The 15,194-nt window shown below is 48.3% G+C and overlaps 7 protein-coding genes across 7 annotated transcripts; 2 read left to right on the plus strand and 5 right to left on the minus strand.

Moving 5' to 3' along the window:
- Positions 1 to 451: 451 nt before the first annotated feature.
- N7496_011398 (putative zinc metalloproteinase) lies at positions 452 to 1,507 on the plus strand (the record flags this gene model as incomplete). The annotated part of the gene is made up of 1 exon (XM_056704311.1): positions 452 to 1,507. The coding sequence occupies one exon, from the start codon at positions 452 to 454 to the stop codon at positions 1,505 to 1,507; it is 1,056 nt and encodes a 351-aa protein (XP_056550271.1).
- Positions 1,508 to 3,339: 1,832 nt separating this feature from the next.
- Positions 3,340 to 3,900, minus strand: N7496_011399 (uncharacterized protein; the record flags this gene model as incomplete). The annotated part of the gene is made up of 1 exon (XM_056704312.1): positions 3,340 to 3,900. The coding sequence occupies one exon, from the start codon at positions 3,898 to 3,900 to the stop codon at positions 3,340 to 3,342; it is 561 nt and encodes a 186-aa protein (XP_056550272.1).
- A 2,336-nt stretch (positions 3,901 to 6,236) lies between these two features.
- On the minus strand, positions 6,237 to 7,679 carry kat1 (putative 3-ketoacyl-CoA ketothiolase (Kat1); the record flags this gene model as incomplete). Its single annotated transcript, XM_056704313.1, has 4 exons — positions 6,237 to 6,664; positions 6,733 to 7,309; positions 7,373 to 7,553; positions 7,612 to 7,679. 4 exons carry the CDS (start codon positions 7,677 to 7,679, stop codon positions 6,237 to 6,239), a joined length of 1,254 nt encoding a protein of 417 aa, XP_056550273.1.
- A 1,179-nt stretch (positions 7,680 to 8,858) lies between these two features.
- Positions 8,859 to 11,317, minus strand: N7496_011401 (Tetratricopeptide-like helical; the record flags this gene model as incomplete). Its single annotated transcript, XM_056704314.1, has 3 exons — positions 8,859 to 10,664; positions 10,719 to 10,934; positions 10,982 to 11,317. 3 exons carry the CDS (start codon positions 11,315 to 11,317, stop codon positions 8,859 to 8,861), a joined length of 2,358 nt encoding a protein of 785 aa, XP_056550274.1.
- A 607-nt stretch (positions 11,318 to 11,924) lies between these two features.
- On the minus strand, positions 11,925 to 12,737 carry N7496_011402 (uncharacterized protein; the record flags this gene model as incomplete). Its single annotated transcript, XM_056704315.1, has 1 exon — positions 11,925 to 12,737. One exon carries the CDS (start codon positions 12,735 to 12,737, stop codon positions 11,925 to 11,927), a length of 813 nt encoding a protein of 270 aa, XP_056550275.1.
- A 461-nt stretch (positions 12,738 to 13,198) lies between these two features.
- Positions 13,199 to 13,713, plus strand: N7496_011403 (uncharacterized protein; the record flags this gene model as incomplete). Its single annotated transcript, XM_056704316.1, has 2 exons — positions 13,199 to 13,237; positions 13,369 to 13,713. 2 exons carry the CDS (start codon positions 13,199 to 13,201, stop codon positions 13,711 to 13,713), a joined length of 384 nt encoding a protein of 127 aa, XP_056550276.1.
- A 537-nt stretch (positions 13,714 to 14,250) lies between these two features.
- On the minus strand, positions 14,251 to 14,760 carry N7496_011404 (uncharacterized protein; the record flags this gene model as incomplete). Its single annotated transcript, XM_056704317.1, has 2 exons — positions 14,251 to 14,283; positions 14,341 to 14,760. The coding sequence occupies 2 exons, from the start codon at positions 14,758 to 14,760 to the stop codon at positions 14,251 to 14,253; spliced, it is 453 nt and encodes a 150-aa protein (XP_056550277.1).
- Positions 14,761 to 15,194: the final 434 nt, after the last annotated feature.

Raw genomic sequence — 15,194 nt, forward strand, 5'->3', positions numbered from 1 at the left:
TACTTGGTCTATTCGGTCTTGATTTCTGCACCTATTGCATTTCACACTTGATATCTAGGGAAAGGGAGTTTGGTGGGGGGTATGGTATCTACATGTCTTATCTACATGGTCTGCGGCGTTATGACCTCGAATGGATTGCTACTCTGAATAACCATTGACTATTGAGTTCTCGTCCTTGGAATATGCTTGCTGTAGTCATGTATCACGTCATTATCTCCCTGGTTCTCCAACTTTGTATTCTGCCTCAGGCACACAGGGGCCTTATCTCCGCGCTGACAAAGCTATCGCCGTGGAACCCCGTCGAAATTCGCCTCAGCGCCTGCCGTTTTGGGACTGCTCTTCCATCTATTTAGACACAACGCTGAACTTCCTTCCATCCTCACCCTTTCTTCTCTAGACAAACCCGACATTTCTATTCTGGTCCTGCCATTTGAACATATAAGAACTGCTCATGAACTCGACTATGAACCTCACCGTGCACCACCATGGCACCCCGCATAGCTTCCAGCTCTCCGCCTCGGCAACATTACAAGATCTCTCCGCAGAGATAGAAATTGTCCTGAACATACCCACGGAGAACCAGAAGCTCCTTATTGCCCCCAAGCCCGGCATGCAAAAGGCGCCCTTCCCAACAACCCCTCTTACAACCCTTCTCCCCCTCGACTCACCCAAATTCAAAATCACTCTCCTCGGCACCCCAGCCAAAGCCATCGCGGACCTGCATGAACAATCCGAATCCATACGCAAACGCCAGGAAGCACGCGCCTCCGCCCTCGCCGCAGCCCGGCGCACAAACCACAAAGCCACCACCACCAACCGCGGAGGTATCCACACACTCTCATCCTCAAGCTCAAACTACACCTTCCACCGCCTCCTCCCACTCTCCTACCTGCCCCGCCCAGAACGCTCCCTCGAATTCCTCAAACGCCTCCGCGACGATCCCGGTATCCGCGCCGCAATGGCCAAACACAAATTCTCCGTCCCGCTATTAACAGAAATGAATCCCGCCGAGCACACGACCAGTGAATCGCGCACGCTAGGACTGAACAGGAACAAGGGCGAGGTTATCGAGTTGCGGCTTCGCACGGACGCGTACGACGGGTACCGCGATTACCGGACTATTCGCAAGACGCTGTGTCATGAGTTGGCGCATTGCGTGTTCGGTCCGCATGACCGGGACTTTTGGGATTTGACGGCGCAGATTGAGAAGGAGGTTGAGAGGGCGGATTGGAAGTCTGGTGGGAATCGGTTGACTGGGCAGGACTTTTATGATCCGGGGGATTGGGAGAGGGTGCAGAGTGGGGAGGAGGTTATTGATGAACAGGGGTGGACCGGTGGGGAGTTTGTTTTGGGTGGATTGGGGGTTGATGAAGCTGGACGGAGTGCTGGAAGTGCATCCGCATCCGGGACGGCGACGGGGTCGTTGTCTAGGAGGGAGATTTTGGCTAGAGCTGCGGAGGAGAGGATGCGGAAGGAGAGTCCGAAGGAGAAGCAGGATGATGCTTGATGGGGATATGGATGGGCTTTGGCTTTGATGTTTATGACTTGTATATTTCTTTGCATTTGCATTTTCGATTTGATACCCTAATGATTGTCTCAATATATGCCCTTCTCTCTAAATTAACATGATAATCCAGATATAATCATTCGAGTGGATTATGGGGATTCCGCCCTGCATATGCAATAGGACCTCCAAGTATCTGAGCGAGAAGAAATTCTGTCTTTGGTAGCTGGACTCTGCCTAGACTAACAACCTGGTGGAAGACCTATTGTTAAAGTGTGGCCCTTGAGGATATGAACAGTCAAAGACTAATATCATACCCGAACTATATAGGTCTATTGTAGACACTCGATCAAGGAATCATCATTCGGTCCCGTTGACTAGAGGTATTGCTGGTTTCATAAAGTAGTAGTTCAATCAGTACCCTAGGTTTCACCAGAACGTATAACTGTCCATTATCTCCTAGGTAGTATGAGTGATATGCACATGTTTTCGTGTTTACATGTTTGCTCCTCCTCTTTCCTCATCAGGCAGGCACCGCCCACCTCCACCCATCGCACCTTCCCATCCCATGCTAACTCTCAGAGTTATAGAACACTTCAAACCCTCCCCCTTCAACCAAATTGCCCCTGTGGTCGAATGGTAGCCAAGAATTCAATACCCGCCTGCGATCTCTATTTGCGACGGTGCGGATCCCAGTACCTCTGGCATCTTGGGGCCGATCTTCGCGAGGAGCCTGCTTGATGTATCCACCAATTCAACTTGGCTGGGTGGGGGATTTGGTTCACTCTCTCTTTTTGAATAATAATTTACCTTTTCTATTACAATTATTAATAAAAATTTGAATGTTGGTGTGTGTAAAGGGGAGGGAGAGGTTATGGTGGCGAGACTTTGATATGGACGGGGTCCGAGATGAGGCTATTCGGAGCATTTCTGGGGAGACGGCGAGATTGATTGGCCAGGGTTCGAGACCCCGAGGCTCGGGGATCAATTTGCTGTTGCTGATAGGATTGTGTTTGACGTCCTTTCTACCTAGTGAGAAACCTCCCAAACACTGAGACCTCGATACGCTGTCCAAGACGGCTTCGTCTGGCTTACACATCTGATGCACTGTCAGGTAGGGAATTTAACCTTGATGAATTGCCAGACAATATGATTGTTCCATGAGCTTCGTGTGTCCCATTCTTCGCCCTTGTATTGAGCAAAATAGTCTAGTTATTATGCTATACAGGTTACTATTCAACTACAACATCATTGACTTGTTGCCGTCCATTTAAACTTCACCAATTAAATCTTCGAATGCCTTGTATTAGTGGACTTTGCTCCCGACACTAAGGAGTTACTTGGCTATGGCAGGGTCAGCCCTAACTATAGCTTCGTTGCTAGTGTCTCCAAAGAGCTGGAGTCTAGATCTCCGCCTTTCCTACAATGAGATACGATAATTGGTATAATCCAGCACATCTTTGATGAAGGTAGTTTGTATTCAAGTGGATAATAAATGGTGCGAATCTCGCGGTACGCAATCAAGACATCGTCACTCGATGTAGAAACTCATTGTGCAGTGATTGGTGTGGACATGACAAGAATGCAAATTAATAGCAGACGATTAGAAAAAAAGGGTTATATAACATAAAAGATTGTCCTTTTGACTTCTTCACATAAAAAACTCCAAGGGTATATCATTTGTGGCTGGTCACGTAGTGCTCTGACAAGAGCGTTCAAGGCGATGAAGACATCGCCGTCGCAAATATCCATCCACCTCCATAGATCTCAACCTCCCCACTTCACTTCATTTCAAGATATCGGAGTGTACACAGCACACCAAAGGTAGTAAACCCTTAGTTGCCAGTACCACACTGAGGGCAGAAACGGCTGGACACAGCGGTACCGCACTGACCACAGTATCTGAAGGCAGTAGCAGTGGCCTCCTTAGGAGGGGGAGTGCCAACGCTAGCTGGGTAGGGCGCCGGGCTGGCAGGCGAGTGAGGGAACTGAGCAGCGACAGGCTGAGGAGGATAGGTCGGCTGGGGAGCAACGTAGCCCGGCTGAGGCACGGGCTCCATGGGAGTCTGGTTAACGTAGGTGATGTTGGTCTGGATGAAGCGACGGCGTTGCACGCAGAAGACGATGAGAAGAACCCAGCCGATGAACTTGCAGACACCGCCGAGAGCGATCATGGCGATACCGCCGTACCATTCGCCCATGTTGCCATCCAGGCAGGAGTAGTCGTAGGTGTAGGAAGAATAGTAGGAAGACGAGTAGCAAGTGGAGTAGCTGGAGTTGAGATAGGTGCCCATCAGAGCACCGCCAATGATGAAGAAGATGATGGCGGCGATGAAGAAGCTGATGCACCACCATTTGGACATCCCCTGGCGGGGAGTTGTGCCGTATTGCTGCATATTGAGAAGAGGGATGTGAAGGATTGGAGTATTGTAAGGAAAGAAAAGTCAATGAAAGGAAAAGGAGATAGTCTGTTGACTGTTGATAGTTATGAGCCCAGTTGGGTTGGGAAAGAGAAAACGAGGGAAGAATCAAAATTCAGCCTCAACGCCAGATGGAGGGAGAAACGAACGATTCTTAAAGGGGAATCAAACTCTTCAGCTTCTTTCCCCAAAGAAGCAAAAGAGAGAAAATTGAACTCGCTAAAAATAATTTACGATGTGACTAGTTCACCAACTCATCGATCGACGGGAGGGCGAGTCCACTCCAACACGAGATTTAGCTCATAGTTGTCTGAGAAGGTTGATTGATATCTTCCAATGAAAAGACTGGAAAGGAACATCCTTTCTCTTGGCGAAGATGCTAATTGACCCTAAATGGGCGTGTGAATGGGGTGACAGCGTTCGCGATCCTCGCCCCCACTGATTAGGGTGAAAATGAAAGTTACACACTAAAATGAAGGGGACCAGGTTGATGGGTTCTGACTGCTTCGTGTTCCTATTTACTCCGAACTGTTATGAAAACCCCTTTCCTTCTGTCTAACACTAATAAATATTGTCTTAATTTGTTTACAATATCTCTTCTCTTCTCTAAGATCCATCAGTGCCCAAACCCTCAGGCCCAAAGCAGACTAACGCAGAAATGATATTGATCGGCATAGGCATAGCCCCTACACTCTAAACACGAGGCTGAGTCTGCCTTCAAGCAAGGATCAAGGATCGGCCCATTTCCTTTCCATATTAACCTACAGTCTCCCATAGCCCACCTCGTATTCACGGGGGGCCCCAGCGTGAAGTCTGCCCAGAATGGCCCTTTTTCCTGATAGTCATCACAGAGAGCCGCATCTCCTTGGCAAAAAGACCCTTGCTAACTTGCTAATCCACTTCTCGCCCAGCCAGAACTTTAAAAGACCACCACCCGATCAAGAAACAATTAAACACAGCCCCACTCTTACGAGCTGTGGAGAGGATATCTTCAAATCTTGGAGTCACCACAGGAGCACCGCCGACATGGCTTGACTCTTCTCCACTAGACCCTGATTTTCTTGTCCTTGGCTTCTTTTCTCTTTGTTCATGTCTCCAGTCCACCGACCATGGTGACTTTACCAAGGACATGTTCCTCTAGAGAGAGAGAGAGACAGAGTCATAGATAGGGCCGACAATATGAGCAGCAAACTCAACCCCCTATTTCCAAATGGTGAATCAGCTTCTTAACTACATCACTGATTATACTCGTCCTCGTCGGCGCATTACTAGGCGTGGCATTGGATGTGTGTGGAAGCAGTTCAACGGACACTGTCAGCATGCTACTCGCCTCGTATGAGTTAGTCTCTTGGGTAATTTGGTGGCGATGCTACACTTGAATCCGAAACCAGAACCATACAACCGTCTATCTTGAATCGATGCCACGGGTCGGCCCTACGCGACTACCACTACCACTAGGTACCAAACCGCGAACATATGGGAATGTTCCTCCGATTATTAATAATCCTCCGACACAGTGTCAACCGACGACAAAATATCCCGCCATGCTGCGGAATCAGCATCATCATCGTCAGGCTGTGCAGGCTTGCGGCAGGCTGGAAGATATGCAGGGGTAGAGCTGGGGTCGGATGCGGCGCAGCCCATGGAACTTGTATCGCAGCAGCCATCACATATCACGAGTCACGACTATCGAATTGTCAGCCCAATACCGAGCGGAGATGGCTGCCAGTCCGGTTCCTGTGTCCCACTGTAGCCAAGAACTGAACACGAGGGGAGTCTCTGTGGATGAGGTCGGTAAACGATGAGAGCGTAGAGTTGGGATTGGGACCATGATCGTGTTTATATGATTTGTGGAATACCGTTCATGATCATAGTCATTAATGTTAAGGATGTTTCCTCGAAATTCACCTAAAAAGGAAAGTATAGGCTAGTTAACCGATCTCCTTCGATCTCAGAATGGCGAAGTAATCCGAGCTTTCTTTTTTTTGACGGGAAATTAAATCCGGAATCACAGAATTTAGAGAGCAAACGAAAATAATCGAGACAAAGTTAGCTCTCAAATAAGCTTATCCTCTTTTGGCCCAGACTAGCCCCCAGACTGCACACCCACCCAATTTGAGTTCTTACCGCGTCCACGATAGCCCAAGCCATACCTGAAATTGACCCATGCCGCGAATACGGGTTGAATCCCATTCCCCAGTGCTCGGCTGCAAATTACAGGGGAATTGCACGAGTTTCGCATGATGTTTTTATTCGGTACGATTGACTCTGTGGTACATACTATCTGACTATATTGTGGGGAACATACATGTTTACACCTGCTCATTGACAAACAATCCAGCCATACCTTGGCCAGTGCCAATGCACATACTGGTGACCAAAATCTTCTTCTTCGTCCGGCGCGCCTCGCTGAGGATCGTGGCGATCTGACGCGCGCCAGTGGCTCCGAGAGGGTGGCCCAGGGCGATGGCGCCACCACGAGGGTTAACCTTGGCGTGATCAAGGCCCAGATTTTGGACACAGTATACGGCCATCGAGGCGAAGGCCTCGTTGATCTCGAAAATGTCAATGTCGTTCTTGTCCAGGTTGAACTTGCTCAGCAGCTTGGGGATAGCGGCGGTAGGGCCGATACCCATCACGCGAGGGGGCACACCGGCAACGGTCGCGCCGCAGAACTTGGCCAGGATGGGCTGGTTCAGCTCGATGGCCTTGGAGCGGCGCATCAGGAGGACGGAGGCAGCTGTGATCAATAGTTAGTATATTGTCTTTTTATCTTAATCATATTTCATCACGAGACAGGATACATACCACCATCGGTGACCTGGCTGGAGTTTCCACCAGTCGACTTATCACCGAACTGAGGGAACGCAGGGCGAATCTTCGACAGAGACTCGAAAGTGGTTCCGGGGCGAATTCCATCATCACGAGTGAGAGTGACCTGGTGGACCTCGCCAGTCTTAGGGTCCTTAACCTTCACGGAGATAGGAGCGATCTCATCATCGAACCAGCCAGCCTTCTGGGCAGCCTCGGCACGCCGGAACGACTCCGCAGCATAGCGATCTTGCTGCTCACGCGAGATGCCAAAGTCATTACCAACGTTCTCGGAGGTTTGACCCATGGGCTGCATGCAGTCGGCAGCCTCCTGGTTGCGCAGGACCTCCTCGTTGAAGGGACGGTCGAGACGGTCGCCGGGGGCAGACATCAGCTCTGCGCCCATGGCGATACCAATATCGATGGCACCCATGGAGATCTGGTTGGCAATATCCTGCACGGCCTTCAGGCCGGACGAGCAGAAGCGGTTCACTGATGAGGCACCAGCAGTGTGAGGGATTCCGGCGGCCAGCGACGCGGCGCGGACCATGTAGGCGGCCTTGGCCTCGTTGACCTATATCGATGTTAGGCAACTGAGGTGGCCTAATAAGTTCTGTGACTAGCGGGAGATGCATACATTACCCAGGCAGACATCCTCAACCAGGGCAGGGTCAATCTTGGACTGAGCGAGAGTCTCCTTCAACAGAGCGTACACAATATAGTCCAACTCGGTATCCTTGAAGCCACCCTTGCGAGCCTTGGTCAAAGGAGTGCGCAGTGATAGTGTGATGACGACGTCGTCGGGGTTCTTCTGGGTACTAATTCTGTAGTCAGCATTGCTGAGACTTGGCTTTGCCGAGTTGCCGCGGATCTTACATAGCGCTCAGTCCATTGCTGGTGCCCTTGAGGTGGCTCAAGATGGAGCTAAGACGATCTGCGGCCATGGTGAATTATAGAGAGAGGGACTGCAAAGAGATGGTCAGTAAGTGCCCGCCGCGTTATGTTCGTAGTCGCCCTGAGATGCGGAGAGGAGATTTCGGTTATTGCGGGGAAGTTTGTGACGAGGTAATGCGGGGAGATTTCAAGGTGCAATACAGGTATTTTCCCAGCAAGAATAGATTCACTCACAAATTAAACAGTAACACACAGGTGTTTGAGAAGGGAAGGGAGAGATGGAGGAGGAAGGAGAAGACAAGAAGTTGACTTCGAAGGGCGGAGACTCTTTAAGCTTCCCCCGAAAATGCCGAGGCACTTTGGCTGCCCGCAGAATACCCGGGCGAGTACTCAGTACTTCGGATAAGTACAGACATCACATACTAGTCTCAGGTACCAAGTACTTGACCGTTTCAAGGTGGACTTCTCTCCGCAATTCGAAAAAGTAGATATACCTAGGTCACTATACCTACCGCCGTATTCGCCGGATTTCAACCCTATTAAAGAATTCTTTACGGAACTAAAGTCCTATATCAAGAAAGCTCGGCTAGTATATCTAGAGAATCCTAGCTAAATCCTTAACAGTGCGTTTGTAAGATTAGTGTAAAACAGAAGAGCGCCGGAGGCTACTTTCGATATACGGGGATAACGATAGAAAAAATAAATATGAGTAGCCGCCCTGGATCATAGAGAAGGAAACAGCCGGTGTTTATTTGCCATATGCGGTAGGGTATAAGGGAATTCAACCCTATATCAGAACGTGATAAATTATAACGTGTCTATATAAAGCACCTGCTTGAGCAATTAAAAAGCTTCCACTTAGAGAGTCTAGATAATTAGTTTCCATATGAACGGATAGAGCATTAATCAAAATGAAAGAGTTATATGTCCATTAGAATATCTATACACAAATTATTACGCAAATTTCCCGTCTCACAGCGATGTGCTCAACCTGACCTGTGTTCTAGCTAAGCGGATATAGTAGGCGGTAAAAAGGGAGCCAGGCGGTGTGGATCCAGGGGGTTAAATTATGGAACGTCACTGTTTTCTACACAAAGCGGCTATATATACAATACACTACATCTGTGCTGCTATATCCCCCTATCCCCCCGGAATCTGTAGCAATGACCAGACTTCCTCACCATGACTCTTATGAAAGGGCCGGTGAAAAGGTCACAAATTTTCTTCATTTATTTAAAAAGCCGACCAAGTTTTCTAATAGCAGAGGTCTGCCGACGGGCTTGCTCACGGGCCTGCTGACGGGCCCTTAACAGGTAGGAATCAGCTAAGAGTGTGTCTCTATGACCATACCCTAGTACCCTCTGTCGTCCTTCATAAGCTTGCTGAAACATGTTTGCTGCCTGTTCGTACCGATCCTGATCATAGAGTGAGCGGCCAAGAAGGTATTCAGAATTGAGTGTGTCTTCATGATCATGGCCTAGCACCCGCTCTCGTCCTTGAAAAGCTCGTCGGAACATGGTTTCTGCCTCTTTGTACCGATCCTGGCCATAGAGCGAGCAGCCGAGCCAGTGTGCAGAATGGAGTGTTCCTTCATGATCATAACCTAGAACCTTCTCTTGCCCTTGAAAAACTTCTCGAAACATTATTCCTGCCTCTTCGTAGCGTTCCTGCTCATAAAGTGAGCGACCAAGCAGGTATGAAGAATTGAGTGTGTCGGCATGGTTATGGCCTAGCACCTTCTCTCGTCCTTGAAAAGCTTGTCGAAACATAGCCTCTGCCTCTTTGTACCGTTTCTGGCGATAGAGCGAGTAACCATGCCAGTGTGCAGAATGCAGTGTCGCTTCATGATCAGGGCCTAGCACCTTCACCCGTCCTTGAAAAGCTTGTCGAAACATAGTTTCTGCCTCTTTGTACCGATTCTGAGAAAGGAGTGAGCAACCATGCAGGTATACAGAATTGAGTGTGTCTTCATGGTTATGGCCTAGCACCTTCTCTCGTCCTCGAGAAGCTTGCCGAAACATGGTTTCTGCCTCTTGATACCTCTTCTGGCCATAGAGTGAACAGCCAAGCCAGTATGCAGATTTGAGTGTTGCTTCATGATCATAACCTAGTGTCTTCTCTTGCCCTTGAAAAACGTCTCGAAAAAGTATCTCTGCCTCTTCGTAGCGTTCCTGATCATAGAGTGAGCGACCATTCCGGTATGCTGAACTGAGTATATCTTCATGGCCATGGCCTAGCACCTCTCGTCCTTGAAAAGGTTGTTGAAACATAGTCTCTGCCTCTTTGTATCGTTTCTGGCGATAGAGCGAGCGACCAGTCTGATTTTCACTTCCGAGTTCTGTGGGGCTAAGCTCAAGGGCCCCGACTTGGCCTTGCATAAAGTGTGGTATTGTAGTCCCTAGAGAAGAATATGACTTCCTTTCCTGTGCCATACTGGTATTTCCTTGGGTAGCGTTTACTAGATCTGATGTGGTTGTTGACCTAGGTATTTCGCGATAAGTAGCCTTTGGCGCTTCTGAGGAATTTTTTGTAGTCCATGATGCAAACTCATTTGTCAATATTGCGACTGGAGAGGGAATTCGTGGCTCGTCTTGAATGGCTGTCATAGACTCATAGGAGTACGGCAGCAGCGATTGTATCCACACGTGTGACATTGCAGATGTAGCTGTTATTCGATGACTGGGATAAGGACGCATTAGTGAAAGCACAAAGTCGACGCCCGCTTGACTGATATCAGCATTAGTAAGCATCGTGACGGGGAAGTGTTGCTGAGTTTTGTAGCTTGCAAGCGATGCTGGAGTCCCAAACGCGGGTTTCTTGGTGATGATCTCGAATAAAATCTCCCCAAGAGCCCAGATATCCGTGGCATACGCACTGCCTCGCTCAACAAATCCCCAAATCTCAGGGGCAAGATATCTTGGGGTACCCTTTAGCGTCGTCGATTGCCCATAACTTTCTTCGATACGTTTAGTGATACCAAAGTCTGCAAGCTTGATCCACCATTCTTCAGGAGGGTGTGATTTGATAAGGATATTCTAAATATTCGCTTTAGTGAATCCTCTCTATTCCGTACTCGAAAAGTAACCCACATGTGGTTTCAAGTCTCGGTGAGCAAAACCATTTTCATGCATCATACTCAGGCCATCGAGAATCTGGTATGTAATATCCTTCGCCTCAGCCTCTGGAAGTGGCGGTTTTTGATATAGATACGCGAAAAGGTCGCCATTTTCGAAGTATTCCATTGTTATGAAGAGCTGGCTGGGCCCTTCGTACCATCCGAATGACTTAACAAAGCATCGTTCATACTACCGTGGTCAGTACATCCTCTCATAATGACTTTCTGAAGACTAACACGAGAGTGCGAGAACTTAGCAATTGCCTCCAACTCACGATTGTACTCGATCGACCCTAGTCGCGTATCTATATCGATCTGCTTGACTGCTCGAACTGCACCATCTTGAGGTGTGGCGCCTGGCCGCCCGCCTTTGATACATTTCTCTAGCCAGACGGTACCGAACCCACCACCTCCGATCCTTTTTTGCCGCCGCCAATGCTCTGATCTGGTCACAAGGCGCTGTCGAGAGGCTGGGTCTGATTCTTGGAACCTATGGACCGTTTCCACACTACAGTCCGGAAGGAAATAGGTTTCTAGCTTAGAATCTTGAACGAGATCTGAGATTCGTGCCATTTCGACGTTACTGTAAGCAGTTCAAGCGTTGGAAATGGTGGATATTTGTCCCGCTGTGCCTAGAGGCAGCCCCTCGTGTACCCCTCCCTCACGTCACCTGATATTTATCGCCGCTCACATGTGCCGTTCGGCGGCCTTCATGCCTCGATCTTCCCACCAATTATCAATAGGTATAAACCAAAGCTATTGAGTCTTTCGTATTCAAATTTAAAAGGCATATATGCTGGAAGATAGGGCCCCAAAAGAGTCACTCCTATTATAGCTAGCGCCTCTCCGCTGATCTACGACTAAGGTAGTCCCCAACTGTGGGTCATACCATAGATAAGTTCATAATTGAACGGGTTAGGTTTAGCGCCATCCTGCTTCCAGCACTTTATTGACTTTAACAAGCCGGGTAAGTGGAGGAGGAATGTTGTTTTGGAGGTGGGGTCGAAAACGATCATTCCAGATCGAAAGGAACCCGCCAAAGATTCTACGTGGTTCCACGAAGCAAGACGGTATTATTACCGTGACTCATCTGTTAGCGTTAACTATCGAATAAAGTTCCAGATTAACAGCTTGGAATACTGGTACATCCAACAACTACATCTGCCAAATCACCGAGTCTCTACCAGGGTACAACGCCCTTCTCATCCGAGTATACTCCAGACTCCCCATCAATCGACAAAGTCGCCAGTCTCACAATATTCACTGCAGACTCTGAGGCAGGTCTCCCTTTCACCCATCCTCGCGCAAAATTGGTATCTGTCAAATTCGGGCATGACCCATTCACCTTCCATCCCTTGTCGTGAAACTTGGCCGCATAATGCAAAGTCAACATGTTCAAAGCTGCTTTGCTACTACGGTAGACTGGGAAAGAAGGACGAGACCATTTTGCATATTCCGCGCCCGAGGGATCAACTCGCAGACCCAATGAGCCCGTGTGTGAAGACACGAAGACGATCCGGGCTGGGATAGCGGTTGATTTCTTCAAGAGAGGTGTAAATGCCTCGGTGACCATGGCAGCGCCGAAGAGATTGACTTCATACACATCGCGAAAGAGCTTGCGTTGCTGGTCCAGATCAACTAACTCAGGATGAGGGACGGCTCCTTCCTGCTGCTTCTTGTGTTGTTCGATCAGAATGTCGATCTCGTTGTTGATTCCTGAATTGTTGATAAGAACATCTAGTCGGCCGTACTTGGATGCCACCAAGTTCGCCGCTGTCTGGATCGATGCATCGTCTGCCACGTCGATGGTAATGGGCTGAACAAATTCACCAGTTGAATCGAGATCGGCTGCAGCTTTGGCACCACGGGAAGCATCTCGGGAGCCAAGTAAAATAAAGTAATTCTTATGAGCAAGAAGACCTTTGGCCACTGCATAGCCAATCCCTTGATTGGCCCCGGTGATGAGCACGATGGTTCGAGGTTCGGTATTCATGTTAAGAGATAAAACAGGCAAGAAAACATAAGTAACTGGCTCTTGCACTTTCTTGATTAAAACATAATTCCTCATGAAGTATTTATATAGATTTTTGATGCCTTTCATACATTACGAGGTTCTCCGGAGATTGGCTGTTAAGTCCGATCGTCCTACCTGAATGAGCCCTGAGGATCCATTTTGGGAAATTTTGAGATTCTCGCCGGAAATAATGTTGGAGCGGAGTCTAGCAAGAAAACCCGAGTTTTAATATCAGGCAAGCTTAAATTTTGTATTGCCTAGATCAGCTAGAAGGGCGATGAGTAGTTCGAGTCCTTCTTCTGTTCGCGTGCCCACCCTCTCGTCGCATTTGCTCGCTGAGTAGAACTGAGATCGCCCTTGAGGGACATTACCTGGTCAGTGATAATTTCGCAATTGAGCTGACCCACCTACTGAGCCTGATCAGATGATATTTTCCCGGTATGTTTACTAAATTCGTCGAGAGTCGGGCTCCCGTTTATGTACGTACACACTACGTAGGAGACGTTGGCCATGGTCAGAGATGAAGAATTATTAGGTATCCATGGATCGATCATAGAATTTTTGCTCATGATAGAGAGACTGTTGTGAATTAAATTTTACTCAATACCAGGCACTCTACAAGCCATCAAAGGGGAAGAGGCATCAAGACTTTTTGCTCAACCCTGACGAGATCGTGGTGGTCGGATCTAATTCCAGTCGGAGAGCTACGGACGAAGAGCTCTACAAAGATTTTGGATTGATTCGATGCGAAGATGACTATGGACAACAGATAGCCGGGCTTGAACAGGTTGATCCTAATCTGAAAGTTCTTCGCCCTTCAAGTTCCAACTTGATGCCTGCACCTGCCGTTGCCTCAACAACGTCCGTATTGGCCTCTGCGACGGACGATGTGATTACGAGTGAGCGACTCAGCAACTTCGATGGTACAAATTCTACTCAACAGACGCCGACATAGAGAGCCACTTCAGACTCATAAATTGAAATTTGGAATCCTATCACGCCTATGATTATTTTGGTCCATATTGCCCTTCGCAGGCATTTGATATATTCGGTCTAAAATAGATGTAACTCTGAGTCCTTGTAATATATTATTTGATCTGCTCCCCGAGCTGTCAGGGCAAGCTACCGTGGTAATATCTTTCGAGTGCCTGATGGCACGCCTCTCGATCAAATGAACCGGGCCACCCATTCTCGAAATAAATATCTCGAATCGCCTGCCGATAGTATCATATGAATGTGAAAGCTAATATTGGGGGTAAAAGGTGCGATAAGTAACCTACCTTGCCGTCATCATCGCCGTAAGAGCGATTTGGCTCCTCGTACCATTGGTAGACAATTGGCCACGCGCCAGCTTTCTGGACTTGTGGGATTCAATTGAGATTTTGATATCTCTGCTTAAAAAAGCTCAAGCGATCAACAAGCGGCTCAGTCTCTTCTTCACATTGAACGCGCCAATATCGCGGATCGCCCTTAGGGTAATCTGGCTCATATATTAACCCATCGGAGGCATATTCCGTTGCCGTACCTGAAACACCTGTTAGAATCTAAAATCGAAGGTATTTCGGAGAGCAAAGTGAGTTACCATACCATCTGATGTGCCAAACATGAGAGCTTGACCGTATCTTCCATGACCTGTGAGATTGATCACCCATGGAGGGAACTCGAAGTCATCGGGCACGACGGGCAAATATTTGCGAGGATCTTGGTTCACATAATCACATGCATCGCTCCAGGGTCTGATAAACCAAGTATCGCGTCTGGAGTCCAGGTAGGGCAAGTGACGAAGCAGCTCGATTACCTCGTCGGTTTTCTTGAGAGAGGCAAATGCCTCATTTTCCTGAGTGATGTGCGGCCATCCTCCGGGTGGAGGGTAGAGAATGTCGGTTAGTTCTATATACAAGAGAGAGGTAAGAAATTTGTAAAGCTGGGTTACAGCGGCTATGGCTGCCTCGCGACTGTACGTCGACGGCTTTTTCAGCCGGTGGCCTGGAGGCAGTTCCATTGATTTATCTTTCTCTGTGGGGGTGAAGAGAGGAAGAAGTTCCAAGCTCTTGATTTGGGCAGAGAGTAGTCACACTTGGCGTACAGGGGCTACAATACACAAAGCCTACGGTATTGATCAGTACGCTAATGATAAGTTGGCGGTACGGATGGATACAGACAACACGACCCTACAAAGAGCTTTCGCCTTCGTAGTATTTTACCTACTACTGTGTAGCAAGTTTTTTACTCCACAACTAGGGGACACTTCTTCTATTGTGTAAGAATCTCTGAAAGAACAATTAGTCTAGGCAACATTTCTGCCTGCAGTGTTGAATCAACGTACATAATCCATAGTTCAAAACGCACGTAGCTCCCTAATTAGCGCATGCCTCAGGATTTACATGGTTCAACAACCTGTTGGAATTCAGATATTGCCAAGAAGATAATCTTGTT

The sequence above is a fragment of the Penicillium cataractarum genome (assembly GCF_028827025.1).
Source record: "Penicillium cataractarum strain IBT 29864 chromosome Unknown utg000009l, whole genome shotgun sequence".
In the NCBI taxonomy this organism is placed as follows: Eukaryota; Fungi; Ascomycota; class Eurotiomycetes; order Eurotiales; family Aspergillaceae; genus Penicillium; species Penicillium cataractarum.